Here is a 19,107-nt window from a genome sequence, read left to right as displayed (position 1 = left end):
GGGGGCGTTGATAAATGTACGTATTGGCCGTACACCGGTACAGCATAACACACCAGTCCTCATAAAAGTCTAACATCTCAATTTGAATCTGCAAATCTGTATATCCCCAGGTTTGACGCGATTGGAAAGTTTATTCAGTCTACTGAGGTCAATATTGACCATTGATTTGGGTTCGTTGAATCGAGAAACCGTATGACAAAGTCTAGCGCACGAGGAGTCAAATCTGCCTTTATAACACGAAGCAGCCAATGGTCATCAGGCTGGGTGCTGCTGTACAGCAACAGACTGTGAAGCTTCGTGTTTAGCCGCTCCTAACATTCGTCTTCCGACTGCTTCGACATCACGAGAACTGATTTTGACGCACTCCACAAGATTTTCTGACCTGGGTTTGTGAATCGCGGGAAAATAAATCATGGTTGATAAAATGTCCTTTTCTTTATATACCGCAATACGTTCAAACGTATCCCATGACGCCGGAACACAAATGGCCCAATTAATTTCGACTGATATCAAGAGATCTCAAACGCCTACTGCGAAGCAGGCGGTGTATGCTTCATGGCGAATACGCCCACGGTTATAACCAGGGCCACCTGCCAGATTCGAACCGAGAGCCTCGGCAACAAGTCACCGCGCCAAGTAAATCATATGCCACCCCCTCCTCTCCCGGCGATTGGGTAAATGATCACAATTCAGCATAGCGGCTCGATTCAAGGATGAACAAATTTGTGTGTAATTGTTACCGTCTTGTTTGTATTGTTTATAATTCACGATATATCATTTGTACAGTGTTAATATTGATTTGAACTTTACCCAAAGTAGCCTAAATGTAGCAGCACAGAAAATACGTTGTACATAATAGTAAAAATAATCATTATAGACCCATTGTCAATCCACGACTGGATGAAAGGACTACCCGTGCCGTGTAGGTCGTGGGGGTTATTTGACCATACTTCACCATGCTGCTCGGTGTGGGGTGAAGCATGGTGGGGGTATGGGAGGCGAAGGCAGGACCGGTCTATAGATGACTCGCCACTGATGTTAGCTGTGGCCATGGATCGCGCGCCCACCAATAGGCACCACCACGGGCCCGAATTGCAAATACAGAAATCCCTCCTCATTTCTACGACTCGGGGGCTTCGTGCAGTGCCTCGAGTGGCCGCGGGGGTTCGAGTCGACCCGTTGAGGTACAAACACGACGGTGGAACTTCGACGAATCGGTGGTAACACGATTTTGGTTCCTCGGTAGTAAGTGTTCTTTTCTAATTGCTTATGCCACAAAAGTATAGAAAATTCCTATTATTCCCCACAAACTTTTCTTTTGTGACCAGGACTTTATGTGAAGGAATGACACAAATGCAAACGTTTTCTCATTGAAAATACGTAAATTTCTGAATATCACTGTCCTGGTCAGTTATAATCCCTTCTAAATACGCGCAATTTGATACCCGGATACTCGCGCCGTGAGCTTACGCATCTATTTCAATCGATGAATCAATGCGTCGTTACTCACCGAATCGGGGCCCCCCTCCAAACTTGGTCAGGAAGAAGCTGAACGAGAGTTGTGGGGGGATGGGGGGGGTGCTTGGTGACACACATCAACTTTAGTTGTCCCTATGCGTAACCCCGAGGGCAGCTTGCGTGGCCGGCACCCCACCCACCCCACCCACCCCGTGCACAGCTCTCTGCTTTAAAAACAAATCCCTTGATATGCTCCCGAGAAGGAGCACATTGAACCGTGAGACACGTACAAATCACTGTGAGACACGTACAAATCACTGTGAGACACGTACAAATCACTGTGAGACACGTACAAATCACTGTGAGACACGTACAAATCACTGTGAGACACGTACAAATCACTGTGAGACACGTACAAATCACTGTGAGACACGTACAAATCACTGTGAGACACGTACAAATCACTGTGAGACACGTACCAATCACTGTGAGACACGTACAAATCACGCCAAGGGAAAGGGACCGCCAGAGTGACAATTAAATAAGAGAAAAAAAGTCAAGGGCGCAGCCCTGCAATTGTTTGCTCATGCCACTGCTGGTAGAAGGACCTCAACTCAAGAGAACTCCTGAGAGCTTCCTTCAGACGCAGCTACATTGGCCTGCACTTCCACGCAGGCGAGACTTGTTGTAAAACGTGAGAGTACCCACACTCTACTCCACCACACGTGACCTGCCGATTGATTGACTGTGGTGCAGGCGTTTATACTGCTCGGGTGGATGGACAGAGGCAGTGGGAATTTCAGGAACCTCGGGCGAACAAATACAAAGTATGAAGCTGTTTATGTGATTATATAAAAACGTATTCTACTTGTGAGCATGACCAGCAGTGACCGTTAAAGAGCAATGAGGCCATTTTGTTAAACGGTCATCTAGCAGTGGATTTATATCACCATGACTAACGGTGATATAAATTACTCAACTTCTGTTTGAAAAAAATGTTTCAAAAGAATAAGCCGAGTTGTTTCTCAGGCTTATTGTCGACGCGGTGACTGTGTCAAGGAACAACAGGTACACTTTCGGGTGAAAGGTCGCGGATATCGCGTAACCATTCTGTCACCTGCCGCAGATTGACAGGCGAGCACTGAGCTTCGTATAGGACCGAGGCGACCTTCCTTTGCATGTGCGCACGCGCACTGCCATTATGTTGTGGCGTGGGCTGTAGCAGTGCAATATATCAGCCACATCAGCTCAAGCCTCCCGTAGATCACGTGACTTGCATGTGGCCACACCGTAGATCACGTGACTTGCGTGTGGCCACCCCGTAGATCACGTGACTTGCGTGTGGCCACCCCGTAGATCACGTGACTTGTGTGTGGCCACCCCGTAGATCACGTGACTTGCGTGTGGCCACCCCGTAGATCACGTGACTTGTGTGTGGCCACCCCGTAGATCACGTGACTTGTGTGCGCGCACCCCTCTGCCGCTGCTGCCCGCCCGTGAAATCGGACACTGCTCCTCCTTTTTCTCTCCCCCCCCCTCTCTTTCTTCCCGTCTCATCATCACCCTGTCAGCCCCGATGACTTGGCCCGGCCATTCCTTCTCCCCTTCCTGCCCGGTGCTCTTCATTCTCTCCTCCTGCTGCTCTTCTTGATCTATGCCCTCCTCTTTGTCTGTCTTGGCGACTTCCATGTGGCTGCCCTTCCCTTTTCTGTTTCTTTTTATTTTTTTCATTCATTATAGTCCTTGACTCTGCTCCCCTTCCTGCAGTATGCCATGGGGGACACAGTTTTACAACATCTAAGTTACAAAGCATCCAAACCCAAATCTATCTCAAATAGACGCTGAAGAAGAAGAAAGGTATGCATCATTACGATTTTCTGCGGGAGAGAATTGACCAGGCTCAACAATATTTAGCTTCCGAGATTCGACGAGATCGGGTACATTTAGGGGGGTGCATTGTCGGTCAAAGGAGGCTTGAGGAGAAGAGGGTATCATGGGGAAAATTTGAATTCTCTACTGAGTGAGGCATGAGCAAGCACATTGATGTGGTCAGTCATAGGAGGTCTCTACAAATCCACTTTCAAATTATAAAAAATACAGTGTTCCAGTGTTGTATGTCATTTTTATATTTTCTGTAAATGCTCAGACCTAATCTCTTAATTATTATAAAGGATATTTTAATTACAAGATGCTTTTTAAATCACATTATTTCATACGATACCTTCAGCTTCAGTATTACACCATTTCCTGAGCATTTTCAATATTTATATTTAGTACGTTAGAATAAATGAAGACACGTTACCCACAATGCTACACAGCAATGCATAGTGAGGGGCTTTATATATATTTATAGGTTGAACAAAAATCATGATTTAAAAAAATATATATTAATATGTCCTTTGTGTGTATAAATGTATTCGTATCTCACCAGGTGAAAGGTCACAAGGATAAGCATTTTAAGACACCGATTGGACTGGCGGAAATAAAACCTTGCCACAAGAAAAAGCACTATGGTAAGACTGGTAAGTGCATAGAGCTGCTTGCTGATAATTAGTGGGAAAGGCAAAGCTTGCATGACTCACATTGAACTTAACAAATATGTTATTCACAGCCAATATTACTATTTAAAATACATTTTTGAATTAGGCCACATAATGACCTCACCAAACGTATGTCGTGAGACCCACAGCGTAACTTCCATTCATGATTTGGCGATTGGTCACCTACCATGATTAATGTTCCGCATGATCTTCACCCATTGATAACTCCATGAAATGTTCTATGAGATTGACTGTGTTGTCTCATCCTGTGTTCAACCACCACACTGCAGATCTAAACACTTCCCTTTCTGTTTCTTTCCTCGCACTGCTCCGCTTTGCAATTCCCTCCCCACGTCTCTTTTCCCAAGCTCTTACAACCTCGCTCAATTCAAGAACTCTATTAACTGCTATCTAGTACGCACTCAAATAGTGATGTTTGTTGCTGGTCGCTTGATAAAACTGAACAAACAAATTAAGAAATGGCATGAAAACAAAAGATACAAACAATAAAAAAAAGTTATAACAGATAAATTCGTCCATTAAGTCTCCACATCCTAGACCACAATCCCAACTTCTCACATAAGGCAGGAAACCTACAGAGGAGTGGCGGTGGAGTGGCCAAAATAGTTACGACTAAATTAAACCGATCGGGCAAACGTCCAAAACGTGAAATGATCCGATTTGTGTCGTCGGCGCGACCGTGCAGATCCCGATGACTCCGAGTCGGACAAATCGGACGACGCGATCGAGCAGCTGAACAAGGAGAACTCGCGCAAGTCGCGGCCGCCGATGGGCGCGGCCGGCGGCGACGGCGCCGCCGCCGGGCTCGGCCAGAGTCGCAGCTGGTCGGTGCGAGCCGCCGTGGAGCGAGTGCAGGCCAAGGTGACGCCGGGCAACGCGCCGCTGGCCAGGCCCGGCGCCCGCAAAACCAAGAGGGATGTGAGCGGCGTGAACGGCGACGACGGCGACGACGACGAAGAGGGCTCGGTGACGGAGAAGGAGACGGACGAGGAGTCGCCCGTGGCGGGGGACAGCGACACGCAGAGCGAAGGGGCAGTCGCGAAGGGCCCCGCCGCCGTCAATGGGCGACCGACGGACGACGAGGCCCACGTGGACATTGCGAGAGTTAGGAAAGGCTCGCTCGTGGCGGAGAAAGCTGTCGCCGCCGCTGCTGCTGCCGTAGAGCCGCCTCCTGTTCTGCCGAGTCCTTGTAAAGACTTCTCGGCAAAGTGAGATGCGCGCCGAGTGATGGTCCCCAGCAACCAGCCCTCCAGTGTCCCCAACCGCCGTTACAAGAACAAATCACGAAAACCGTCAGGTCGCCCAGACCCGTTATCGACGCCGTCTTGTGGCGCTGTCGCATTTAGATGCTTTATACATTTAAATTGTGTGCTCTTTTGCTGCAGAGCTTGTGCTGAACTAATACAAATAGTTAAACAAAAACACATAATGCCTTGTTGGCCATGGTACATAAGCACATATAGCAAACACTGGCCCTTCCCTGTATGGCATTGTCATTGACGAATGTGTTGAGGTTTTTCTTTAAATCAATTGCCTGTTTGCTGTGATATCAAAAGCAGTCGGGGCCTGCGCTCAATAATCTCTCCGTGTGTGTTACCCCTGTCCCAACAACCCCGCCGCCCCATCTTAAAGGTCGCAAGACAAAGGCCCACCGAGCTGCACGAATTCCCAGGGTGCGGAAGGCGGAGAGGACAAGAGGGAGGCAGACACCAAGAAGAGGGCGACCGAGGGGAAAGATCCCAAAGAGGACAGCAAGAAAAGCAAAGTCGACGATGCGAAGGTTGCGCCCGTTGTCACCCAGACAAAGGAGCTGAAGATAAAGAGCAAAGCCTCTCCGGGCGAGGCCCCCAGCAAGACACCGAGCGAGGCTCAGAAGAAGTCACCGAGCAAGGCAACGTTGGGCGATGGGCCGAGCTTACCGACGGGCGGCGCTCCGAGCAAGGGGCCGAGCGATGGCCGGAGCAAGCCGACGGGCAAGGGACTGCGTGAGACTGAGAGCAAGGACTCGAGTGAGACTCAAGTGGGCACGGTTCAGGCCGAGTCTGAAGAAACGCCGAACTCAGAGGCTTCCGACGACGTTATAGGTTTGTAGTCTGTGACCGCTCACGGCCCGCGGGCAGCGAACCGGGTTTTTTGGTTCAGTCGCATGAAGGTGGCGCGCACGCGATGCCATCGCTCGAGCCGATAAGTCGTGATGCCCACCGCGAGCACTCGAGCAATGGTAGAAGTAAAGCGTGTCAACTCTGGACTATCCCACTCGTCATGTGTGGGAATGATATTCTAAGCCGGTGATCAAGTGCCATTTACTATGCAACACGCATGCACTTATTGTTGCTGTTTGGTCGAGACCGGTGGTGTAGCGTGGTTGGCATGGCACCCCCCCCCCTCTCCTGGGCTCTCCCCTAGGTTGACTCAGCCTCAAATGAGTACCTGGTGCAATGTGTAAATATCACCACTCGTGAGACAAAGGCGGTGATGCTGACCACAACACCCCCTCGTGTGCCACGCCGGCACTTTGAATGAACACGATCTGTCGAAGGCTACGTGGGGGATCTTTGCGGATGTTTTTGTGTGTGTGTGTTTGCGATTTAGATGACTGCCCTCCACCTCCGGCTCCATTTGAACACCGCATGGTGGTGCCACAGAGCGAAGCGGTCAGCACCTCCTACTCCATCAAGCAGAAGGACGTGCTCGGAGGGTGAGAGTGCACACAGCTCGCAATTCTGGGGAACAACGAGTGACGACTCGTCGTGCGCACGCCCCGCGTTCTGTAATGCTCTCCAGCTGTGCGCACGTCCTCGGAAGTTTTTTAATTAGCGACGGTAACGTCACCTTACTGAGCCACGCAGTGAGGTGACGTCACACTGCGTGTGACGTGTGACATCATCGCTCTGGCCCACAAGGCTTCTTGATTGTCGCTCTTTGTCGTCGGCAAGTTGTAGGCAACACCTCACCAACACTTTGTACCCTCCGCTAGGACCCGCAGCTGTTACACTTCACGTTTATAGTTAGCACTCATAATAAAGGTTTTTGGGTTAGATCGCTATTATGGATAAATTTGCTGTTAATATGAACGACACATTTACACATTAACGACACATTTATACGTTAACGACACTTATGTAATTTAAACCAAAAACCTTTTTTATTGAGGCTATCACTCCTGCAATGAGATGATAACTGAGTTGTGCCTATGCACGCAATCAATTTCTTTTTCTGTCCAATTCAACATCAAATAATCAGACTTAAAGCGCACGAGGGAAGTGTACAATCTGCCGTTATGGAAATTTCACGGAAGTTGTTTCCACGGATATCTAAAGTGGCCAATTGGTACTGCCAAAACAGCTTCGAAATGTAGTCTTCTTATTTCATGTAAACGATATGTCGCAATGAAAGCACACACGTTCGCCTGTTGTCGCAGGGGACGGTTTGGACGAGTCCACAAGTGTGTCGAAAGAACGTCTGGAATGACGCTGGCTGCCAAGGTCATCAAAGCTAAAGGAGTGAAGGAAAAGGTGAGTGGCACAGCGCGATTCGTGATGAATACGACCGCACTTGCGATCGTGATTTGTAACTTTCATTCAACTTGAATGTGCCATTTTATTGTGGGACTGTGTGTTGTTGTCTTGGTGTGGTCTGGGACTGTTTTTGATGTTGTTTTGCTACTGTGACCAAGCTTGGGATTTGATGTACTCATGCAATTGGAATTGATATACGTTATTTATTTGTATTTATGAATATATTTTTAGGGATATGATTACAATTTTCTATACTTTGTACTCCTATCGTATTTCAGAATTGCTTGTTTTAATTTTCTGACCTGCCACTCCTATTGGACATCTGTTTTGAAAAAGAGCTTCATAGCTCAATGGATTTTTCCAGGATAAATAAATATTCTGATTCTGTCCGTGATGGCAAATCACGTGACATATGTGATGTCACGCTCAAAGCCAACCCAGCGACGTTCTGAAAAATATCGAGTTAGAACATAAGCCCCGATCATCGTAATAGTCATCTACAATTTGACATCGCATCGTCTCGTAAGTATACAAAACGAATCCAAAGGCCCAACGGAAAAACAAGGAAGCACAATTTGACAGAGCAATGTGTTGAGCTCATGGTACACATGGCAGTAAATACTAAACTAACACGTAGAACAACTCGTGTGCAGTGACAGCAACGAGTTACACATTGTGTGGTCAGGGAGCAGATTCCATGGCTGTGGCGCCGTTGCCGAAACATTCACCTGTAAAGCCATCCGTTTGTTCATTTGTCTTGTTCCTTTGTCTTGTTCCTTTGTGTTGTTCCTTTGTGTTGTTCCTTTGTGTTGCTTCTGCTGGGTGCTGGTTGCACTGTCACCAGCATTGCCGCGGTGTTGCTGTCGGTGGTGAGACGTTTACTACCTCGCCTGGTATACAGGGGGTTTTATCCCGACCCTGACGCCTCTATATTTGGAGTTTGCATGTTTCTCTCTCCGTGATTGCGTGGATTTACAACCTCGCTCAATTCAAGGACTCTATTTAGGGTATTTGGCTGCTGCTGTAAATGTCCACGTGACAAGCCACGTCATTGAGCTATCATGTTATGGCCAGGTCGCTTCTGAAAAAGAGCTACATAGCTCAGTGGGCCTTACCTGGTAAAATAAAGTTAATAGAAAATAGTAGTTTCTCTGAGCATGAGAGAAAATTCGTCCTTCCTAAATTATGTTTAATCGTGATTCACTTTACAGATAAGAAAATGTATTTTCATTTATCTGTGAATTACAGGATCTGCCAATAGTGCCTCCCACGTGAATACAGATATGAGATGTTTTACTCTTACAGGATGATCTATCTATAGCTTATCAACTAACAGAATATGGAGAAAGTATACAGAAAACTACATTTTTATTTAAAGTCTCTACATGTCTCCCGCCAAACTCAATACACCTGTTACATCTTCTAACTTTCTCCTCTGTAACATATGGAGCCATCACTTTCATGATATTCAATCAGGTGTTAAGAATATAGTGTGAGGGTCATAAATCATTGGGGTATCGATAGATGAATCGCCTGATATACACATTTCTTTCACTGACTGAGCATGGTAAGCACTGCACTACAAATCCGGCCACCCAAGTTCAATTCCCGTTCATGGCCAACACCAGCGACAATTATCTGAAGCGGTCCTGGGTCTCCCCTAGGTTGACTCAACCTCAAATGAGTACCTGGTACGGTGTGTAAACATCGCCACTGGGGAGACAATGGTGGCCGGGCATAGTGCTGGCCACCCACCCCTTCGTTTGCTGTACCAGCCTTTATAGGTACTTGCTAATTGCATTTGCCCCAACATTCTGTTAAGGCTATATGGGGGATATTTGTTTTATTTTTGTTTGTGGGCACCTATTAGGTGCTAGTTTACAGCACTTGCCCCAACAGTTTGTGCGAGCTACATAGGGGATCTTTGCCTCTATGTGTGTGCGCGTGCGAGCAGGACGAAGTGAACAACGAAATCAGCATCATGAACCAGCTGAAGCACAACAACCTCTTGCAGCTGTACGACGCGTACGAGTCCAAGAATGACTTCGTCCTCATTATGGAATAGTGAGTGGCTCGTAAACGCACGCACTCACGCACACACGCGCACGCACGCGCACGCACGCGCACGCACGCATGCAACACGGGGCGGCCCGTGGGCACGGAGGCATTTCCCTTAAATCTGACACCCGGCCCAAGGTGCCATCTTCCCACTCCCACTGTTGCGGCCCCAACAAAAATCGTAAACCACCAACTGTTTGGTGGTGCCTTGGTGCAGCTGTCCCGCCCGCGCCATCCCGGCCCGTGCCACCCCACTCACGCCGGAGGGGCGGGGTGTTTCATGAATGCCGTTGATCATATTTGTGATGAGCAGGTAAGCATCGTACTCAGATTTAAAATGCTGGGGCTTCGCTCTCCAACACGCCGGTGTGCTGTACGAGTAACGAATTGGCATGTTCTGTTTACATGACAAACCTTACTAATTGGCTGTGGTGGGTTTAACGACGCATTTAGATATGTACACGATCTAACCCAAAAAAAAACTTGTATTATGGATGATATTGGTCGCAAAAGCCTACGTGTTAAACTTTTTTACGTTTTTGTATGGGCCAACCGGGCCCCGAATGGCCGAGCCTCCCCTGGCCGCACACATTCACAGCACACAAAACCACCCTTCGATTTGTCACGCGTGTGACATGGTTAGGCGTGAGGACCACATCTGGCTCTTTTACAACGCCGAGTGTAATACAACGCCTATTCATTTCACGACAGTTAAAAACAAACTCCGTTTTGGAGTCGTAAAGATGGAATATATAAGGTTGCACTTTAAATATATGTGCACTATACGGCCTGCCTCTTCACATCTGCAGCCCACGCTCACCGCCTTCACCAGCCTCCATTGACCAGCGTGGTTTAGTTTGGTCAAATAACCCCCATGATCCCGCACTGCGTGGGGAGGCCCTGATCCAGCATCGGATTGACAAAAGGGCTGTATGTGTACGTATACGAACTGCGTGGCTGTGCAGTGATGCACACACTACGCGATGAACCTGGCAACCCGAGTTCGATTCCCGGCCGTAGGCAACGTCTCTGGTGGAGGATATACCAACACCCGCCATTCGCCTCTAAGTGACGGCCAATACACTACGGCGCCTGTGCCAGGATAGGTGCACTTTGAGGCCACGTGATGCATCGAAGGCTCGCTGACAGGAGGTCTACGTGCAGACCCAGGTGCCAAGGTTTGGCTGACTGAGATGACTGATAGATGCACCAACTGTACCCCCTACTGTGCAAACTTGCTGCATTTTAGCCGCCCGGCGCTCCGCTCATTGTTGTGAGCGTCACTCCTCTGCCCTCAGTTGTCGTTGGAGGGCGACTGCCTCCAGATGCCCAGTAGCAGCGTCCTTCACGAGTCCCTTCCACAGAGGCCGATCTTGACACCGCTGGCACCGGATTTATGCACCCACACTGACTAACGTGGTGAAGTGTGGTTAAACAACACCCATGGCTGACACGGTGTGGGAAGGTCTTGATACTGCAATGAGTTGATAAACGGCTGTAAATTATTATTTATGCACGGTGTATGCCAAGTTAAAATTAGAACATCACTTCCTGGAACCGTTTTATTACTAAGGCACCGAATCTAATAGAGGCAGCGAAAAAACAGATGATGCCATAAGGTAAATCTAAATTTCTTAACTACTACCAAAAACACATTCAGCCCAAAGTGTTCCTGTCAGATAGATTTTAAGCTGCTCTCTAAAATTAATGTTAAATAATCTCATGTTCGCTCTAAGACATGTGTGCATATGTCATACGCACTTGGATGTGAGTCTGTTCACCTTGAAGAATTCCTAAAATGACATTTCTATGCTGTCTCAAATGATTATTTTCTCAATTTCTCTGTCTCCACAATACGAAGCACAGCCATTGCTCGAAATATCACCTGTTACATATCTGTATTTTCCTCTTTGCGGGAGTGTTATTGACGAACGTGTTGCGTTTCTGTTGAGTGTGCTTGTGGTCCACTGCCAAAGCAACATCACACATATTTGTTGCGATGGATTTAGATTGGTTCATATCGGCTTAGGGATATTCACACTGAGTAACACCGTCCACAAACTGCTTCTTGTGTGCACGGAAAACTCGCCAATGATACCTTGAGGAAAGACGACCTGAGGGAGGCAATAACGGTCCACTCCTCATCGACTCTCTGCAGCATACACGGCGGGGAGCTGTTTGACCGCATTGTGAGCGAGGACTACAATCTCACCGAGCTGGACGCCATCATCTTCATCCGGCAGATCTGCGAAGGGATCCACTACATGCACCAGCAGTACATCTTGCACCTGGATCTCAAGGTGCGCCACCTGCACCTCCCACACCGCACTTGGGACTCACCGGTGCAGCTAATCCCACGGCAGTTCGTGGCCCATACACTCGACTTTGGCCACAGTTCGCATGGTTCACTCAATTAATACATTTGTATTTTACGTGCCAATATCGCCCTCAATAAAGTAGGCATCAGTGCACATTACAACGGTCCGCTCCTTGGCAGGTGCCCAGCCAACTCTGGGTATGGTGGGTGACTGGACACCCCCAACATTTTTCGGTAATACACACCCTACAAAAATACGATGACACAAAACCCTGGCATTTCTGACAAGGTGACAGAAATTCTGGTTATGCTGCTGATGGAATCTTTAAATACACACAAGTGCACGAACTGTAGGCTCAGTGCTGAGTCACGGATCCTATCTGTCATCTCCAAAAGGACCAATCATGATGACGATGCCTCCATATTACAAATGATGGCCATGCTCGCTGGTCCTGGGTGTGATATGAAACTGCATCCACTGATGGTGCTACCCAAAAGAAACACCGGTGAGGAAGGGGAAGGGAAGCCACCTTAACTCTCCCTCGCTTGTTAGGGCTCAGGAACTCTGATGCAGGGTGTGGCATTCCATGGCTAATAGTGGGGAGCAGAATCAAATGTGATGCAAAGAGCCTGAACCGTGGACATGAGCCTGCCCTTGGCAAAATTCCATAGTTTAGCCAGGGCAATGTTGGTGTTATGGCGCTTGTCTATGATTGTATGCATCCTTTACAGGGCCAAGTGAATGCCCTGGTGCTTGTATCATTGGCTGCTGTAGAATATCAAGACAGCTGGTAACTCCTAAACCTCCGAGGGATTTTGTGCTTAGCAGCAGTACAGATTGTATTTTTAGCTTAGGCTTTCAGAAAGTGTTGCTGATATTACGTATTGTATCAGGGATGTTGCCACGGTGTAATGGTCAGCGGCACAATGGACTTGCAATGCAGCGGTCGTCAGTTCAGTCTCCCAGCGTGCCAGTTGAAACAATGGGAGAGATTCCCCAACTCCTCTGTCCACCCACGACCATCGATCGATAGATCATAAGTCACGTGGTAAGGTGTGGGCACTCACACCTCTTAAAAATGTCTGGCCAATGTGGGGAACTCGGCACAAATCCCCTTTTAGATGGGTACCTAGAGCTCCCGCAATTTGGAGGCCCTTCTGCCAGCGGTGGTGTGAGCGAGAAATTGCAGGGCTGCACCTTTTTATAGTTCCAGCATGTTTGAGTGACCCTTTGTTTGTCTTCTTTCCTCTCATTGCTGTTCTATCATTCAGCCAGAAAACATCCTCTGCGTCAACCGGAAAGGAAACCAGATCAAGATCATTGACTTTGGCCTGGCCAGGAGGTGCGTCTGCAACTCAGTCTGCCCGACGTATATCAGCGTGCGACGCTAAGTTAAATAGAATTAAACGCAGCCTGATAAACATCGTGTGCAAAATATTTCCGTGTACATTATTTTGATATGTAAGTGTTTCCCCTTTTTACACGAGTTATTTTTCTTTCCGATTCTTATAGAACCGTTAACAAAAACGGTCGTGGTGTCATTGTTATCGTTTGGAAAGAATCCAGCATACTGCGCTGAGGTGTCATCAGGCCGAACTGCTGTAAGAACTACATGGAATTAAGTGGAGGCCTTGTTGATAATCTGCTGCTGGATGACGATCTCCCCATACCATCTAGGCCACTAGGCCATGGCGGATATTTACCCACACTTGGTCAATGTGGGTCGGTGAAGGCAAAGGAGTGCAGACTTTTGGAACATAGTGCAGTACAACATAGTGCAGTACAACAACGGATGTGTGTATTCAATCATCATCGCCTGATGATGATTGCTTGTGTTGCAGTCGAAACGTCGTGAGAATTTTAATGTTTTATATTTTTATTATTTTATTGTTTCCCTTCTACGTGACTTTACCGAAAGAACCAAGAATATGAATCCCTGCAGTCATGAAAGCTTTAAATCAAAATTTCACGCATGTGTGCCTCATTTTGCTCTGCTCACAATGGAGCCTAGCAGCTACCTACAACACCTGTTTTGTGCGTGTTAGTCGTAAATCCGAGTAGTATCCAGGCTCAAGCCTGCTTAGCTTCCGAGATTTGATGAGGCCGGACGCATTCCCAGGTGATTTAGTCATTAGGAAAATTCAATAATTATACCATTGTTATTTACCAAATAAGCAACCCCTGCTGTGTGCTACAGGTATAAGCCGAGGGAAAAGCTGAAGGTGCACTTTGGAACCCCGGAGTTCTTGGCGCCGGAGGTGGTGAACTACGACTACGTCTCGTTCCCCACCGACATGTGGTCTCTGGGAGTCATCGCCTACATGCTGTGAGTCGCGTCGCTTCTCCCCCACGACATCCGTGACCTCACGCGGAGCCCCAGCGAATTGCATCTGAGACTTGGGGCGCCACGCTGTTGAATTTGCGCTTGGTAAATTATTGATCATTCAGTCCTCGATGCCAGAAGCTCGGTTTAGAGGCAGTGTGCAACGTAAATATTGCGGCGAGATTGTAACGAGCACGGGATTGCGCCGAGAGGGCGAGGAGGAGGCGGAGGCTTCGTGCTCGTTGACTCGTTGACTGGCAGCGACGTTTTATTTTTGTTGTTCCCCCAGGCTAAGCGGGCTGTCCCCCTTCATGGGCGAGGACGACAACGAGACCCTGACCAACATCGTGAACGTCAACTGGGACTTTGACGACGAAGCCTTTGAGAACGTGTCTGAAGAAGCCAAAGATTTCATCTCTCGGCTACTCATCAAGGAAAAGAGGTATTGCACCAGCTTCACACCTTGTGAAGTTTCTTCATTTTGTTTGATTGAATATTTTTTATGGATTACATTTTTTTGCTCGGGTCAATATGTTAATTATTCGTGTCACTACAATGGTGACAGTTTTTCACTTCCTCTTGATTGCACTTCATTTTGCGCTTGCAATTTACTTTGCTCAGTCAGTGTTAGCCGCTGAGGTCGTGACAGGTTTCCTTTTTCATTCCTGTTGCTCTATGCCCCCTGTAGCGTTCCTGTTCTGCTGTAATGTACACCGATGCGCGACTTTATTGAGGCCGCTGTTGGCAGGCAAAATAAAGATTCATTGATTGACAAGGGGCGCACTGTATTTTTAGAACACGAGCAAACAATGGTCATAAATACAGCTTCTTTTTCAAAGTTTAATCGAATTCACCACCCTTCCCACTGCTGTATGCCTCCATCTTACCGCTGTATGAGTCCTCCTGATGCCATGTCAGTCCTGGGGATTGTTTGACCAAACTTTACCACATTTGTCTGTATGGGTTGGTGAAGGCATGGTCCCAGGATCGGTTCATATATCCCGTCGCTGATTTGAGCCAGGATTAGGAAATTATTGCAGGTCGCCAGGATCATTGGGTAGTGCACTAACCACTCGCCAGAGGTTGAATAACCATTTCTAAAATATACTATTCAAAAAAATGTCCCGCACCTCCCATTAGCAAGGGTGGCTATGCACGGTGCGAAAAAAGTTCAAAATAAATGCATACATAATTAGTTATTTACACAGGGTAACATCAATTGTTTGGCCTTATCAAGTTGCAAGTCATGGGGAGAATCAGGGGGCATTGGCCCTTGTAGAAAGCAGTACCCCCCCCCCTCCCCCCACTGAAAATCTAAATTGTGACGGAGTAAAAGTGCTCCCAGTGTTTTGCCATCGCCTTGCTAATGTTCAGTGGCCACTGCTTTATATCTGCTTGGACACTATGTGAAATCGGACTGAAAAAAAAAGAACACTTCACAAACGTAATTGTTTAATATCAATTGGACAGACATGTGGGTCATAGATTTGATAGACTAGATCCACATTCAGTGGTCTATGCTGAGCTGTGCACAATCACTGGGGAAGGGACAAATTTGAATCGGACCCCAAAAAACGAAACCCATGTTCCTGCCATGCCCCCAAGAGAAAGCCAGGGACGGTATGTGAGCAAGAGGTAGAATGTAGGGGACACTGACAAGCTTGGCAATCCAGAGTGGTTATTTAGAGGCTAGCGTGGCGTGCAGGCAATTCCATTTTAACGCACGAGATAAAATGCCCTCTACTCTGGCGCAGGCCTGAATGTCAGAGGGCGAATTGAAACGGGGATACCGGGGCCTGTTGCACGATAGGGGGTAAGCATTGCATGTCACCATGCCATTGTCATGTGGTGCTTATTGCGGTGGCTGCAGCAACAACAAAAAAGAGTATGAAGTGTGAACAGTTGTTGCTGACATTACTGGCGGCAACAGGGGCAATATATACTGTATACTGCAGTGCTACATGTGTTTAGAACATGCGTAATAACTAAATAAAATACAAAAATTCTAGTCTATCCCCTTTTTCAATGCTTTCTGGGATAAAATCCCCTTGTGCTAAGCTGGGTAGGGTTAATCTTCATCAATATTGCATTTGGATGATGATAAAACATTCAGAGAATACCTAAGACATGTGTTTTACATTTGACACCGCACATTTTCCAATTCATCATCAGCAATTATGCACTGCTGGATAAAGGCATTTTCGGCTTGCACAGTGACATAGTTATTGAGTGTGCAGGCTTTGAAACTGCACCGGGATTCACAGAGCAGAGGGGCTCAGGCTCTGGGCTATGAATAGGGGTGAATGTGGACAAGGCGCCCCAAATCATCCCTTGCACCAAGATCCATGCAGTGGCGCTGGCTTGTAGTAAATGTTACCTAGTACAACATTATTTTTCCTGTTCATTCTGCACTCGACTGGTAAGAAATGAATTTAGTCTCGTAAACTCAGCACTTTAATAGACTGTACCATGTACAACATTTGTAGTTTGTCGTGGAGTATTTTTATATACAGTATATATACTTTGTTCTTACCCATTTTTATAATGATTGTGCCGTCAGCGTCATGTCGTGAGACGAAGCATCTATTCGGATCTCTCGCACAGCAGTTGCAACCCCCGAGTCTTAGAGAATGGTCCACATAATCGGATGATTCAGAACTACATCCGAGGTCCCTTCAAGCTCTACCCCTGGTCCACAAAGTAGTAGCGGACAGCATTTCCCCACGTGCCTCTGCATACGAGAGTTCATGTTCATCGCATAACTGTCCTCCCGATATTCTCATTCTCAGAGCTGGAATTTTGCCCAATTAAATTTCACAACCAATTTTTTTCTCGTGATGATTTTTTGCGTGTGATGTTTTAGCTTAAACCTTGGCCTCTGTTTCCCCCCCTGCAGTGGCCGAATGAGTGCGTCTCAGTGCCTGAAGCACAATTGGTTAGTCAATCTCTCGGAGCGCGCAAAGAAATGTAAGGTTCGCCTCAAGTCACAGCTGCTTCTGCATACGTACATGGTGCGACGGATGTGGAAGGTACATCTCATTCGTGTCCAGTAAATGTTACTAAATAACCTCACGAGCTAATTCAATAACAGTTTCAAATTAATTGTTTAGTTATGTTAACAAAATGTAACTGTCAACATTAATCCATATACTCCCTCATGTAATAATTCCACGAATGTTTTTTTTCTCTACTAAGACTAAAATCCTAATTGTTCACCCTCTGTCTTCCCTAACATTTATATTTTAAGTGTTTTAATCCTCTCATGTAATCACCGATGATGCAATAGTGTAACAATTTGAAAGTCCATTTGTAATTAATGACTCAATTACAAGCATTTTCTGCAAGGCGATTAGGTCATTTGATATGGTATTGATTTAGCTCCTGTTATATATAAAAGACAAAATGCGATTCCAGCCAAAACGTAATTCACGTCGTATTAAGAAGATGTACCATGACCAAAATCTGACCGCAGCGTGCACCATGTCCACTGGGGCATTGAAATTTGAGAACATAACTTTCCGCTTGAAGTGCTCGCTTTTGCAACTCTTGCGTTACGAATGCACATTACAAAGCAGGCAACATATGAGAATATATTAACTAAATTCCAGAAACTCAACACATTCGTCAATAACACTGCCCGGACAGGAAATAATGTATAGGCGACGTTTCAGGCAATGACCCTTCATCATAGAACGTCGCATCTGTGTGCTTTTTTTTTCCTTTGAGGGCAGTGTTATTGAAGGATATGCTGAATTTGTGCAAATGCGCCTCTGCCAGTGAATGCAACATCACATGTTTCTCTCTAAATTCTGCTCTATTTACAAATTGCCCGCAATAGAACACTCGAATACAAAGCGCCACGCTTCAATTGCTTTGCTATACAATTTGTTACGGATTGCATTTAAGTTTTGGAACGGTGGCGGTGCGAATGATTTTACAGAGACGGCTTAGACTGCTCTCTCTCTCTTCGTTTGCCATCCGGTAATAGTGAGGTTGTCAGTCGCGGGATAGTGGCGCAGAGTCCATTGTTGTACTTTACTTACCGTTCACGCCTTCGCACGCGCTAACCGGCGTGGGGTGAAGTGCGGCTAAATGGCCCCGCACGTGGCGTGTGGAGTCCCGCATCCAGCAGTGGACTGACAAAGGGGTGCTGCACACGAACGTGGTGGCTCGACCCGACGGCATGTGCGTAAGGACTTGTTTTTTCTTTGTTATTCCGCCAACTGATCGGAGCCCAGTGTTGGTAGTGATACAAGCAGACGGCGTTGCGTCATCCTACGAGACTTGCACCTCGCCTACGAACAAGAACACCGTTAATTACCGGGGTGATGAAATCTCTTTGCCGAATCAAGGTGGTCTTTCGAACTCGTTTCAGAGATTTATAATTTATTTACTTTCTGTCCCCCCCCATCCCCACGGTATAAGCCGGCATTCACTCACACTAATACCTGTAATGGAAATTCACTCACACTCACACTAATACCTGTAATGGAAATTCACTCACACTAATACCTGTAATGGAAATTCACTCACTAATACCTGTAATCGAAATTCACTCACACTCACACTAATACCTGTAATCAAAATTCACTCACACTCACACTAATACCTGTAATGGAAATTCACTCAACACTGGCTGGCCTACACCTGCAGAGAATACAAGAAGAGTATCGCTTACTAAGCCTTCTGGTCTGCAATTGTGTTTGTGTTAACATCACTTGCCGTGTCTTTCATTGTTCCCCGTTGCTTTTTGCACATTAATGCAGTGAATCCCCTCGTGCCCACACTGATATTGGGGGTGTTAGGTGCAGATTTTATTATCCGTGCTGATTCAAACATTTTACTCCGATCAGCAGCCGATCGGCAGAATG

The 19,107-nt window shown here is 46.9% G+C and overlaps 1 protein-coding gene across 9 annotated transcripts in view; it reads left to right on the top strand.

Annotated features, from left to right (window-relative positions):
- MYLK3 (myosin light chain kinase 3) overlaps positions 1 to 19,107 on the top strand; it is a 72,890-nt gene that overhangs the window by 48,606 nt on the left and 5,177 nt on the right. For 4 of the 9 annotated variants that reach the window (XM_032960753.2, XM_032960762.2, XM_032960756.2 and 1 more), the window contains 11 exons: positions 3,890 to 3,980; positions 4,705 to 5,227; positions 5,652 to 6,103; positions 6,612 to 6,717; positions 7,441 to 7,534; positions 9,492 to 9,601; positions 11,754 to 11,895; positions 13,185 to 13,255; positions 14,111 to 14,239; positions 14,526 to 14,678; positions 17,133 to 17,265. In XM_032960753.2, coding sequence (XP_032816644.2) covers positions 3,890 to 3,980; positions 4,705 to 5,227; positions 5,652 to 6,103; positions 6,612 to 6,717; positions 7,441 to 7,534; positions 9,492 to 9,601; positions 11,754 to 11,895; positions 13,185 to 13,255; positions 14,111 to 14,239; positions 14,526 to 14,678; positions 17,133 to 17,265 — 2,004 coding nt within the window. The remainder of the gene's footprint in view (positions 1 to 3,889; positions 3,981 to 4,704; positions 5,228 to 5,651; positions 6,104 to 6,611; positions 6,718 to 7,440; positions 7,535 to 9,491; positions 9,602 to 11,753; positions 11,896 to 13,184; positions 13,256 to 14,110; positions 14,240 to 14,525; positions 14,679 to 17,132; positions 17,266 to 19,107) is intronic. The other 5 variants (XM_032960755.2, XM_032960759.2, XM_032960758.2 and 2 more) reach the window with 3 other exon arrangements.

Source organism: Petromyzon marinus, chromosome 25 (genome assembly GCF_048934315.1).
Source record: "Petromyzon marinus isolate PM22_M1 ecotype Great Lakes invasive population chromosome 25, UKy_Petmar_22M1.pri1.0, whole genome shotgun sequence".
Taxonomy (NCBI): domain Eukaryota; kingdom Metazoa; phylum Chordata; class Hyperoartia; order Petromyzontiformes; family Petromyzontidae; genus Petromyzon; species Petromyzon marinus.
The sequence above is the reverse complement of the archived record's forward strand: the minus strand, read 5'-3'. Positions and strand labels throughout refer to the sequence as shown.